Genomic DNA, 14,345 nt, shown 5'->3' with positions numbered 1-14,345 from the left:
GCTGCTTCTACCACCACCTCTGGCACATTGCAGGCATACACCATCCTCTGTTTAAAAAAGAATTGCCTATTACGTCTTTAAACTTTCCCCTTTTACCTTAAACCTACATTTCCTGGCAATTGACATTTCTGCTTTGGGGAAAAAGACTCCAACTATCCATTCTATCTATACCTCTTATAATTTCATAATCAAGTTGCCCCTCAGCCTCTGACATTCAAGTGAAAATAAGTCGAGAACAAAAACAGAAGTTGCTGGAAAAGTTCAGCAGGTCTGGTAGCATCTGTGAAGAAAAAATCAGAGTTAATGTTTCGGGTCTGGTGACCCTTCTTCAGAAAATAAATCAAATTTGTCCAATTTCTTCCAATAGCTAATTGCCTGGTTTGGAGGATATGTCATGGTAAACCTTTTCTGTACACTCTTTCAAGGGAGTGGAATTGAGTCCACAATCAAATGAACCACTTTGTAAAATGTGAAGCCACCCAAAACTCTGCTGCCCATGTCCTAACTTGCAATGCCCGACTTCCCACCATCCATATGGTTGCTGACTTCCATTGGTTCCTAGTTATGCAATGCCCCAATTTGAAAATTCTCAATCCCTCAGTTGCCTTAGCCTTGTTTCTGTATTCTGAACTACCCTCTAAGGATTTGTGCTTCATCTTGATCGAACCTCCCACTTAACCTTTTTCTTCCTGAAGGAAAAGCACCCCTGGATTTCCCAATCTATCCACAAATAAGATTGTACCCAGAATGTGGATTCTTGTGAATCTTTACTGTATCCTCTCCAATATCTTCACATACATTCAAAAACGTGTGCCCTACGTTGAGGCCAAAACAATGTTTATGGAGGATTTATCAAAGGTTCCTCACTTTTATTCTCTGTGCCTTGACTTATACAGTCCACACACTTTCAAAATCTCTTCATCAACATGCTGTCTTCAATGACTTGGGCAGGTATAGCCTAAATCCTTCTGTATGCATCACTACAGAAAACATGGTTTCCAGATGATAGCATCAATCTTCTGTCAACAAAGCCCATCTGTACAGTGAATATCAGATTAAGAAAATAAAAAACATGCAATAGTTAATTCTACGTTGTTTTGAACCCTTTATTGTTGTGGAGGTCAGTTAGCTCAATTGACTATATGGCTGGGTTGTGATGCAGAGTGATGCCACAGCATGGGTTCAACTTCTGCATTAGCTAAAGTTACCATGAAGGACTCTCCTTCTCAACCTCTCCCCCTGCCTGAGACATGGTGACCTTCAAATTAAACCACCGTCAGTTGTCTGTGATGACAGAGTAGCCCTCTGGTCTTGTAAGACTGTGACTTTACTTGTTTTAGTTGCAAATTCTCAAAACTGTTTCCCACAGTTTTCACAAAATACAAAAATTCACATTTGCTAACATCAAGCTACATCAGCAATTTTGTTTTGGTTTCATCACCCCTCCAGTCGTTCTGCTCCTGCTCCCCCTCGAGAACTGTACCATTTATTGTATCCTGTTCATGTCTTACCAAAATGTATAATTTCACATTTCCTGCACTCAATTTCAGTGTGTAATGATTGTAATGAGGTCAGCCAGGTGGACCTCATAGAATGAGTTCTCTGATTGGGGCTGTTAAAATGGTCCAATCAGGGAGTCCTGACTGACAGATATAAACAGGACTATTAGTGCTTCTGTTCATTCTGAGAGCTGGTTCTGGGGAAGCTGGATCAGTGTCAAGGACTCTCCACGTGTAAATGAAGGGTGACTTGGCAACTGGATACCGGCCTCTCTCGAGTTATTTCAAGTTCCCTTTATCTACATTAATATCACTTTTGTACAGTGTGTAACACATGCAGATGTGCATACGTTTGCACTTTGACAAAAGTTTGAGAATCTCAAACAAAATAGAATATTAGATACATCCAGTGATGGGATGTTCTGAATCAACCTCTTCAAACATGTTATGACAGACGTCTGCAACTTAAACCCAGTAATTCTGGCCTAAAGGTAGAGAAACTGCCACTGTGCCATAAGATACCTCCCCTGCCCCCAAATCAGCATCTACGGATAGTGAAACTATGTGGTGTCCCACAAGGATTCGTGTTGGGGCCTCAATTATTCCCATTATTTATTAATGGCTTAGATAATGGCATTTAAAGTCATGTGTTGAAACTTGCTGATGAAACAAAGTAGGAAGCATTATACACAGTATAGCTGATAGCATTTAAGTACAAACAAATATTGATAGACTTAAGTGCATGAGCAAACTGTGGCAGATGGCGTTCAATGCAACCAAGTGTGAGGTTACCCAGAGATAGTAGGAACTGCAGATGCTGGAGAATCTGAGATAACAAGGTGGAGAGCGAGATGAACACAGCAGGCCAAGCAGCATCAGAGGATCAGGAAAGCTGATGTTTCAGGCCTAGACCCTTCTTCAGAAATCGGGGAGGGGAACGGGATTCTGAAATAAATAGGAAGAGAGGGGGAGACGGATAGAAGATGGATAAAGGAGAGGATAGGTGGAGAGGAGACAGACAGGTCAAAGAGGCAGGGATGGAGCCAGTAAAGGTGAGTGTAGGTGGGGCGTTAGGGAGGGGATATGTCAGTCCAGGAAGGACAGGTCAAAGGGGCGGGATGAGGCTAGTAGTAGAAGATGGAGTGCGGCTTGAGGTGGGAGGGGGGGATAGGTGGCAGGAAGGACAGGTTAGGGAGGCAGGGACAAGCTGGGCAGGTTTTGGGATGCAGTTGGGGCAGGGGAGATTTTGAAGCTTGTGAAGTCCACATTGATACCATTGGGCTGCAGGGTTCCCAAGCAAAATATGAGGTGCTGTTCACGTAACCTTCGGGTGGCATCGTTGTGGCACTGCAGGAGGCCCAGGTTGGACATGTCGTCTAAGGAGTGGGAGGTGCAGTTGTTTGTTGCGAACCGAGCGTAGGTGTTCCGCAAAGCAGTCCCCAAGCCTCCACTTGGTTTCCCCGATGTACAGGGGGCCACATCTGGAACAGCGGATACAGTATACCACATTAGCAGATGTGCAGGTGAACATCTGTTTGATGTGGAAGGTCTTCTTGGGACCTGGGATGGGGGTGAGGCGGGAGGTGAAGGGGCAAGTGTAGCACTTCCTGCGATTGCAGGGAAAAATGCGGGGTGTGGTGGGGCTGGAGGGGAGTGTGGAGCGGACAAGAGGCAGGGAGAGAGTGGTCCCTCTGGAAAGCAGATAAGGGTGGGGAGGGAAAAATATCTTTGGTGGTGGGGTCAGATTGCAGATGGCAGAAGTGTCGGTGGATGATGCGTTGGATCCGGAGGTTGGTGGGGTGGTATGTGAGGACGAGGGGGATTCTGTTTTGGTTGTTATTGTGGGGAGGGGGTGTGAGGGATGAGTTGCGGGAAATGCAGGAGACACGGTCGAGGGCGCTCTCGACCACTGAGGGGGAGAAGTTGCGGTGCTTGAAAAACGAGGACATCTGAGATGTTCGGGAGTGGAACGCCTCATCCTGGGAGCAGATGCAGCGGAGGTGAAGGAATTGGGAATAGGGGATGGCATTTTTGCAGGAAGGTGGGTGGGAGGAGGTGTATTCTAGGTAGCTGTGGGAGTCGGTGGGCTTGAAATGGATATCAGTTTCTAGGTGGTTGGCAGAGATGGAAACAGAGAGGTCCAGGGAGGAGAGGTATCAGAGATGGTCCAGGTGAACTTAAGGTTGGGGTGGAAGGTGTTGGTGAAGTGGATGAACTGTTCGAGCTCCTCGTGGGAGCACGAGGCGGCACCGATACAGTCATCGATGTAACGGAGGAAGAGGTGGAGTTTAGGGCCAGTGTAGCTACGGAAGAGGGATTGTTCCACGTAACCTACAAAGAGACAGGCATAGCTGACACCTCCTCCTACCGCCCCCTTGATCATGACTCCACCCCCAACCACCAAAACATCATCTCCCAAACCATCCACAACCTCATCACTTCAGGTGACCTCCCACCCACAGCCTCCAACCTCATTGTTCCCCAAGCCCGCACTGCCCGTTTCTATCTCCTTCCCAAAATCCACAAACCTGACTACCCTGGTTGACCTATTGTCTCCGCCTGCTCCTGTCCCACCGAACTTATCTAATGTAATCTCCACTCCATTTTCTCCCCCTTGGTCCAGCAACTCCCCACCTATGTCTGTGACACCACACACATGCCCTCCACCACCTCCAAATCTTCCGATTCCCCGGTCCCCAACACCTCATCTTTACCATGGACGTCCAGTCCCTATATACCTGCATTCCCCACACAGATGGCCTAACGGCCCTCCGCTTCCTCCTGTCCCGCAGGCCCAACCAGTCCCCCTCCACTGACACCCTCATCCTCACCCTTAACAACTTCTCTTTCAATTCCTCCCACTTCCTACAGACAAAAGGGGTGGCTATGGGTACCCACATGGGCCCAAGCTGTGCCTGCTTCTTTGCAGGTTACGTGGAACAATCCCTCTTCTGTAGCTACACTGGCCCTAAACCCCACCTCTTCCTCCGTTACATCGATGACTGTATCGGTGCCGCCTCGTGCTCCCACGAGGAGCTCGAACAGTTCATACACTTCACCAACACCTTCTACCCCAACCTTAAGTTCACCTGGACCATCTCTGATACCTCTCTCTCCTTCCTGGACCTCTCTGTTTCCATCTCTGCCAACCACCTGTAAACTGATATCCATTTCAAGCCTATCAACTCCCACAGCTACCTAGAATACACCTCCTCCCACCCACCTTCCTGCAAAAATGCCATCCCCTATTCCCAATTCCTTCACCTCTGCTGCATCTGCTCCCAGGATGAGGCATTCCACTCCCGAACATCTCAGATGTCCCCGTTTTTCAAGCACCGCAACGTCCCCCCCCGTCAGTGGTCGAGAACGCCCTCGACCGTATCTCCCGCATTTCCCGCAACTCATCCCTCACACCCCCTCCCCGCAATAACAACCAAAACAGAATCCCCCTCGTCCTCACATACCACCCCACCAACCTCCGGATCCAATGCATCATTTTCCGACAATTCCACCATGTGCAATCAGACACCACTACCAAAGACTTTCCACCCTTATCTGCTTTCCGGAGGGACCACTCTTTCCGTGATTCCCTTGTCCGCTCCACACTTCCCTCCAGCCCCACCACACCTGGCACTTTTTTCCCTGCCACCGCAGGAAGTGCTACACCTGCCCCTTCACCTACCCCCTCACCCCCATCCCAGGCCCCAAGAAGACCTTCCACATCAAACAGATGTTCACCTGCACATCTGCTAATGTGGTATACTGTATCCGTTGTTTCAGATGTGGCCTCCTCTACATCGGGGAAACCAAGCGGAGGCTTGGGAACTGCTTTGCAGAACACCTACGCTTGGTTTGCAACAAACAACTGCACCTCCCAGTCGCGAACCATTTCAACTCCCCCTCCCACTCCTTAGACGACATGTCCATCCTGGGCCTTCTGCAGTGCCACAACGATGCCACCCGAAGGTTGCAGGAACAGCACCTCATATTTTGCTTGGGAACCCTGCAGCCAAATGGTATCAATGTGGACTTCACAAGCTTCAAAATCTCCCCTGCCCCAACTGCATCCCAAAACCTGCCCAGCTTGTCCCTGCGTCCCTAACCTGTCCTTCCTCCCACCTATCCTCTCCTCCCGCCTCAAGTCCCACCCTCATCCCGTCTCCTTGACCTGTCCATCCTCCCTGGACTGACATATCCCGTACCTAACTCCACACTTACACTCACCTTCACTGGCTCCACCCCCGCCTCTATGACCTGTCTGTCTCCTCTCCACCTATCCTCTTCTTTATCCATCTTCTATCTGCCTCCCCCTCTCTCCCTATTTATTTCAGAATCCCCTTCCCCTCCCCCATTAATGAAGAAGGGTCTAGGCCCAAAACGTCAGCTTTCCTGCTCCTCTGATGCTGCTTGGCCTGCTGTATTCATCTAGCTCTACACCTTGTTATCTGTGAGGTTACCCATTTTGGATTGTAAAAAAAGGATTGATCAAGGCACTTTCTAGGTACAAAGTTAAATACAGTGAATATTCAAAGAGACTTGGGTGTTCAGGTGGATAGATCTTTAAAATGTCACAAACAGACGCAGAAAATAATCAAGAAAGCTAATGGAATGCGGGCCTTTATATTTAGAGGACTGGAATACAAGGATGCATACAGCTATACAAAACCCCAGTTAGACCCCATTTGGAGAACTGTGAGCAGATCTGGGCACCACACCTTAGGAAGGATACATTGGTCTTGGAGGGAGTACAACATACATTTATAAAAGTGATACCTAGACTTTAGGAGTTAAGTTATGAGGAGAGATTATACAAATTAGGTCTGCTTTCTCCAGAATTTAGAAGGTTAAAAGATGATCTAAACAAAGTCTTCAAGATGTAAAAGACAAAGGTAGATAAAGATAAACTATTTTCACTGATTGGGGATTCTAGAACTAGGGGTCATAGTCTGAGAATTAGCGCCAGACTGTCCGAGAGATGTTACAAAGCACTTCTACACACAAGTAGTGGTTGAGGTTTGAAACTCTCTTTGACAAATGACAGGGAAGCTGGGTCAGTTAATTTTAAATCTGAGTTAGATAATTTTTTGTTTCGCAAAGGTATTAAAGGAATAAGCGCCAAATGCAGTTATATGGAGATAGAACGACAAATCATCCATGATCTTACTGAATGGCGGAACAGGCTCAAGGTGCTGAATGGCCTACTCATGTTCTGAACTGCGCACTTCAGATTAACTTTGGTCAGAAACCAATATGCCTTGGGCAGCAGAGAAGCAAAATATATACTTTTAATTCTTCCAGGAATTGTGAGCATCACTGATGTCCATCCATGATTGCCCCCGTAAAGGCGGTGGAGAATCACCTTCTTCAACTGTTGCAGTCCCTGTGGTGTAAGGACTCCCCCAGGATTGCGATGCAGAGACAGTGAAGGAACGTCAATATAGGTCCAAATCAGGATCATGTGTGGCTTGGATGGGAATTTACACGTGATGAATACATATTCTAGACTCAGCAAATACTCAGGGCATTGCTGACCATTGTCAATATTTGGTGTCCATCCTCAATTTTCCTTTTGAGTGGCTTGTCAGGCCATTTCAGAGGACAGTTGAGAGTCAAACATATTGCTGTGGGTCTGAAGTCTCTTGTAGGTCACATAGGGTAAGGACAGCAGATTTTCTTCCCTAAATAACATTTAAGTGAATCATATGAATTTTTACATCAATCAATGATGATTTTGTGTCCATCGTTACGAAGACAACTTTTCAATCGATGAGTTAAATCAATAAATGAATTTAAATTCCACTAGGGTAATATATGGCTTACTTGAAAATTTGGCTGGTCATATTCATAGAAGCTATATACAAGCTTAAAGAGACAGAGTTAATGGCTAACTAGCTTACTTATTTCCACACGTAGCAAATACAACATAATACAAGAGTCAAAGTTTTACCTATTCAAAACCCTCAATCTATATGAAAACATGTCAGGGCAACATGGGGCGGCACGGTGGCTCAGTGGTTAGCACGCTGCCTCACGGCACCAAGGATCCGGGTTTGATTCCACCCTCGAGCGACTGTCTGTGTGGAGTTTGCACATTCTCCCCGTGTCTGCGTGGGTTTCCTCCGGATGCCCCGGTTTCCTCCCACAATCCAAAGATGTACAGGCTCGGTGAATTGGCCATGCTAAAATGCCCATCGTGTTCAGGGATGTGTAGATTAGGTGGGTTATGGGGAATGGGTCTGGGTGGGATGCTCTGAGTGGGTTTGTGGACTCGTTGGGCTGAAGGGTCTGTTTCCACACTGTAGGGATTCTATGATTCTGTGAGGGTAAAGTCCCATCAGGAAACCCACTGTATATTACTTAAATGGTTAACTTTTAGACCATCAGAGCCTGTCGGTTATTCCAGTCTATATAAAGTGGGGAGCAATTTGAGACGAGTTTGATGCTACCCTCATCTAGAGTCCACCCACAGTATTCCAATAGGAGTAGAGTTGTTGGCTCTGACCTTAGTGTCATTATATGCCTCTAACTCCGCCTAGTCAAACAGTACTTTACCCTTCTCTAATCTTTACATAATTAAAAAAAAGTATTAAAACACAATTATTATAGTCTCTATTTACTGTGTGATTGTTCATAGGAGATTAAACTTGAGATTCCTGGAGATTCGAGGACAATGCTGGAGTGTTGACAATCCCAAAACGGACAATTCTTTGGACAACGACTGTAAGTGGAATCACTGGGGTCTAAAAATGTAGCCGAATAATGTGGATGCAGAGTGATAACCGTGCTTAAATGATAATGCCCATGGCACCACTGTATTGGGTTGGGTCTCAATTTCATCAATTACAGTTGATAAGCTGTGAAGTGCAACAACAGATGAAGCACAATTGACGATCACATGATTGTGTGCCTGTGTGTGCACGTGCATGGAGCTCTTAGGTCAGTGAGAAAGAAGGGCAACTGGGAAGGACATGATCAGGTCAGGAAGTAAATGTGGCAAGTGGTGACAGGATGAGTCATAATTAAAGGGGGTTGGCTGCATTGTGATGATCAGGGGAATGAAGTGTGACTTTGGGCGAGTAGTAGCCAGCAGTGGTTCATGTGTTTTCAATGCAGGGTGATGAGGAACAACCTAGCTTTATTTGGTGGTATGTTCTGCCAAGTGTATTTTGTAATATTACCTTGTTGGTTGCACCCTGTAATCATTCTTTTTAAGGGCAACCTGTTGGGCCACACATAGACTTGGCTTTCCTAAATGTGCCAGTGCAGGGCCCACCACTTTGGGTCAATTCATTTTCACACTGGGCGACCTGAACAGGAATTAGATCCCTTCTCTCTCATGCAAAGCGATTAACACCTGATTATTTTTTTTGTTGTTCTTTACCAAAATGGTAAAAAACACACGAGTTCAAAATGAAAAACATCTCCTGCCCACAATATTGGAAGCTTGGTAAGACCTTTGGTGCCCAAAGAAACAAGTGTTATGGGCTTTATCCAATAGTTCTGTTAGGACTCCTAACAATTAAGGAAAAATCCAAACTCAACAGCAATCAACCAAGCAAACAGGGCCACTAGATTTCACATTTTAAAAGAAAAACAAACTTTGAGAATTAAGCAAAGCAAGCACTGTCAACTTAATATTGTAATTTATATTAGTTATGCAATCAGTTCTACATTTTACAACCCCCCCATTATTATAAGTCATAACAATTTTGAAACTTCATTAATTTCTTTAGGGACTCAGTTCTATACAGCCTTTCCCAAATTTACTTTAATTGTTCTCAGTGTTCTCTGAAATCAAATTTTTTGGGGATCTTGCCTTCAGCTTTTTAGCTAAGTGACCCTTCAATTTTTTTTTATGCTTATACAGCTATGGATGCCTCCGTTCCTTGTTCTGGTTGTCGACATGCATCTAACAGCATTCTTGCACCTTCCAAGCTGACTCTACTAACTGCTTTCTGTCACAAGGCTTGAGGACACTAGATATTTTCCTTTAGCTACAAACCAGGCAAATGTTCCAGCTGCTCTTTCCATCACTAAATCCAAACTGAACTTTAGCCCCATGATACAGTTGGTATTTTATCTGCTTAAAATGTAGAACTGACCAACAATTATCTCTTATTGGCTTTTTTGATCCAATGAGATTTGGACTATATCAAAGCAAAATTGCAACTATCTTTATGAGAAAAATTCAATTAACTTTAACAAACAAAACTTCTACTCCCTTTGGCCTACAGGTGTGAGACTGGAAAAGCACAGAAGGTCAGACAGAATTCGAGGAACAGGAAAGGCAACGTCTCGGGCCGAAACCCTTCAACAAGAGAACGCTGACTTTTCTGCTCCTTGGATACTGTCTGACCTGCTGTGCTTTTTCAGCCTCACTCCTATAGCAGCAAAAACTGGATGTATTTTTTTTAAGCCAACTCCAAGAAACAGTCAGAAGATAATGAACCACAGCCATCCACTTCCGGATTAACTATTTTTCGCCCTATCCCTGCAATCACAGCTGCACCTGAAGGTGATGATAATGACGACCCTCAGCCTCTGCAATAACAACAGAGCAACGTCAAACCTCCTCCCCCGTCAAGTCATCTTGACTTTTTTTTTCAAGGTAAGGTGTTCAGTTTACTTTTATTTCATTATTACATATGAATTAAACATATTTTTTTCAAACTATGCTAACCTTTGTGTTGGGCTTTTGAGTGATTTTTGAGCAATTTTGAGTGGTATTTTGTGGTGGTCTGCCCCTAACCCTGCTTTTCCCATAGGCCTCGTTATTTCTACAACACAATTTTCCATAATGCGATGTTGCACAGAATGGCAACAATCATGTTATTGCAGAACCAATTAAGGGCCAACATTTTTCACACATAGGGTGGTGGTGGAGGCTAGTACAATTGCAACATTTAAAAGGCATCTGGATGGGTATATGAATACATAGGTTTAGAGAGATATGGGTCAAATGCTGGCAAATGGGACTAGATTAATTTAGGATATCTGGTCAGCATAGATGAGTTGGACTGAAGGGTCCGTTTCCATGCTGTGTATTTCTATGACTAGTTGTATTATCACTAGACTAATAATTCAGAGTGTCGGGTTCAAATCCCACCATGGCAGATGGTGAAGACTGAATTAATAAAAATCTGGCATTATGAGTCTAATGATGACCATAAAACCATTGCCAATTGTTGGAAAAACTCATTTGGTTCACTGATATCCTTTTAGGGAATAAAATTGTCATCCTTACCTGGTCTGGCCTACATGCGACTCCAGACCTACAGCAATGTGGTTGATTCTTAACTCCGGCAATAAGGGTTGGCCTAGACAGTGACCCCTACATCCCATGTACAAGTAAAAAAAATGATGGAAGGTGTCATCAGCATTGCTAACAAGCAGCACCTGCCTGGAAACAACCTTGCTCATTGTTGCCCAGTCTGGGGTTGCCAGAGCCACTCAGCTCCTGACCTCATTACAATTTTGTTTCAAACATGGACAAAACTGAAATCCAGAGGTGAGGTTTGAGTGATAGTCCTTGACATCAAGGCTGCATTCGGTCAAGTATGCATCAAGGAGCCCGAGCAAAACTGGAATCCATGAGAACCAGGCCAAACTCCCTGCTGGTTTGAGTCATAGCTGGCACATAGGAAGATGGTTGTAGTAGTTAGAAGTTCGTCATCCAAGTTCTAGGACATCTCTGCAGGAGTTCCTCTAGGTAGTATCCTAGGCCGAACCATCTTCAGCTCCTTCATCAATGCCCATCATTAAGTTAGAAGTGGGGATGTTTGCTGATGATTGCACAATGTACAGCAACATTTGTGTCTCCTCAGATACTGAAATAGTTCATGTTCAAATGCCACAAGACCTGGACGATATCCAGGCTTAGGCTGACACGTGGCAAGTATCATTCATGCCACACAAATGCCAGGCAATGACAATCTCCAATAACAGGCAATCTAACCATCACTCCTTGTCATTCAATGGTGTTACCATCATTGAATCCGCCACTATCAATAATCTGGGGGGGGTTACCATTGTCCAGAAATCAACTAGACTAGCCTACAGTAGCTATAAGAGCAGGTCAGAGGCTCGGAATACTGCAGCTAGTAACTCACCTCCTAACTCCCCAGAGCCTGTCCACCAACTACAAGGCCCAAGTCAGGAGTGTGATGGAATACTCCCAGCTTGTCTGGATGGGTGCAACTCCAACAATACTCAACAATACACCATCCTGGACAAAGCATCCCACTAACTGGCACCACATTCACAAGCATATGCTCCCTTCATCACTGACCTCAGTAGGAGCAGTGCATTTAGCCTACAAGATGCACTGAAGAAATTCACCAAAGATGCTTATACAGCACGTTCCATACCCATAATCACTTCCACCTAGAAAGACAAGTGCAGCAGATACATGGGACACCACAACCTGCAAGTCCCCTTTTAAGCAACTCACCATCCTGACTTGGAAATTTATCACCATTCCTTCACTGTTGCTGGGCCAAAATCCTGGAATTCCCTCCCTAATGACATATGGTTCTACATACACCACATGCCCCACAGTGGTTCAAGAAGGCATCTCACCACCACCTTCCCACGGACAACTAGGGATGCGTAATAAAAATTTAAGTACATGAGCAAAGAAGTGCTGCTTCAATTGTACAGCACACTGGTGAGACTGCACCTGGAGAATTGTATACAGTTCTGGTTCCTTTGCCCCAGGAAGAATATTCTAGCCACAGAAGAAGGACAGCAGATGATCACCAGACTAATTCCTCTATCTAGTGAGGAGAACTTGAGGATACTGTGTCTGTATCATCTGAAGTTTACCAAAATGAGAGATGACCTCATTAGAAACTTTCAAAATACTTAAATAGACAGGGCAGATGGGAAGTTGTGGTGACTAGAAACAGAGGATACAATTTCATAATAACCGAAAGCCATTTAGGATAGAGATGAGGAGGGAGCTCTTCATTTAAGAGGGTGGTGGAAGTTCAGGTACCAAGTAAGTTTAAGAGATTAACAGATTTCTAGTTATTAACGACATCAAGAGATAAGGGATAACGCAGGAGCATGACATTGAGGTAGATAATCAGCCATGATCTAGAAATGTGGAGCAGGCTCAAGGGCTGAACAGCCTACTCCTGCGACTGTGGTCCTCTATTCCAATCTACTGGGAGGAACAGGTCTAAGGACAGTTAAAAGTATGAAAATGTTCTTATTTCCTTTGATCATTCCTTTCATGTCAACCTTGATAGTGATCTGCTTCAGAATCAAAATCAGCTTATCTAACAGACTTTGGATCCTAGCAATATCGATCAGAAGGTTCAGACTTTGGATCCCAAAGTCTGAACCTTCTGATCGATATTGCTGAGTTGCTTGCTACTGCAAAGACTTAAGCATATAATTCAAGCTGGTACACCATCTAGTTGTGTACTGTCTGGAATCTCATCTTTTACACGATATGTTAAACTAAGATGCCTATTTGCATCTAACGTGGATATAAAAGATCCCATTGCATTAATTCGAAAAAGAGCTGAGATGCACTTCTTGTCTCATGGCCAACATTTCTTCTTCCAACAACTAAGAAATGGATGATCTGGTGACTATCGCATAGATATTTGTGCGATGTTGATATGTGCAAATTGGCAGTCTCATTTCTTACACTACAACTGTGATTACATTTTGCTGTAAATGCTTTAAGATATCTTGCGATCATGAAAAGTGCTACAAAAAGTGCTACAAACGGAATCACAGGAGCTCTGGACAATGTTTTGGGGCAAGTACAGAGGTTTATGACTGCAACAGCAAGAGCATAAACCCTTTTCACCATCACATTTTAATAAACACAGAATAACAAATAGTCTTTGTCCTATGTGATTTTTACAGCAGTAAATTCAAGGAAAGTAATCCATTAAACATGCAAAATCTTTGTCCATATGCAGTTTGCAGTTTTGTAACAATGAAGAACAGATTCAGTACCCATAATACTTAATTCATCTTTATCCTGAATCCCTAAAAACTCCTGGACATGATAACAGATTGAACCACTTAAACCCAATTCACGATGCTGTGACAGACAGAAAATCCTGTAGTCAAGTTGTGAAAATATTTTGCTGCATGACAAAATTCCAAAATAGGAAGGTCACATTGGCATGTTCCATTTCAAATTTTTTCTCTGTTTTAATCTGAACTGGCACTCGCAGCTCATACATCACTTAAGGTCACTGGCTCTTATTATTTCGTTGGTAATTATTTCATTGAGCATGTCTAAAACCACCCTTAAATCAGTGAAAAGGAGATGAGAGTGATCGGTTAGGGATGACTTAATTTTAACTTTGCCTTTTTTTGTGGAAAGTCACTTCATGTCCGTTATAAAGCTGAGGTTAGTAGACGAGTCAGTGATTGTGCCTGTGAGCTACCTGTTGACAGCGTGGCAGTTTAAGACTTTTGGAGACACTTTTCAAGGAAAATTTACACAATTTGTGGTTTGATACAAAAGTCTGTAAATTTCATATTCTTGGCAGAACACATGGAATATGACCTTCTAAACAATTTTGAAAGTCAAGATTTAGGAGTAACTTACTGGAACAATGCCTGAACTCAAATCGAAGGTGTGAGCCTCTAAACTTGTCAACAGGGATGGGCAGTTTCACGATCTCGCCCCAGCGTGGACTGTTGTTGTGGTACATCACGAAAGAGCAATGTTCACTTGCAGCAGGTTCTCCAGAGCCAAGACTAATGCAATCCTGTAAGTCACAAAGCAATATGCTGAATGCTGCATCATTATTTGAATGATACTTGTCAATTTATCTTTGATAATAAAATCACAATGCAGGAACTGCAAACCGA

The 14,345-nt window shown here is 44.2% G+C and overlaps 1 protein-coding gene across 1 annotated transcript in view; it reads right to left on the bottom strand.

Annotated features, from left to right (window-relative positions):
- Nucleotides 1-14,345, bottom strand: part of dock3 (dedicator of cytokinesis 3) — an 821,127-nt gene that overhangs the window by 226,084 nt on the left and 580,698 nt on the right. The window contains exon 13 of the mRNA XM_048606243.1: nt 14,080-14,242. Within this exon, the coding sequence (XP_048462200.1) occupies nt 14,080-14,242 (163 nt within the window). The remainder of the gene's footprint in view (nt 1-14,079; nt 14,243-14,345) is intronic.

The sequence above is a fragment of the Rhincodon typus genome, chromosome 16 (genome assembly GCF_021869965.1).
Source record: "Rhincodon typus isolate 14 chromosome 16, sRhiTyp1.1, whole genome shotgun sequence".
Taxonomy (NCBI): Eukaryota; Metazoa; Chordata; class Chondrichthyes; order Orectolobiformes; family Rhincodontidae; genus Rhincodon; species Rhincodon typus.
Note: the sequence above shows the minus strand (reverse complement) of the source record. Positions and strands in the feature narration are given on the sequence as shown.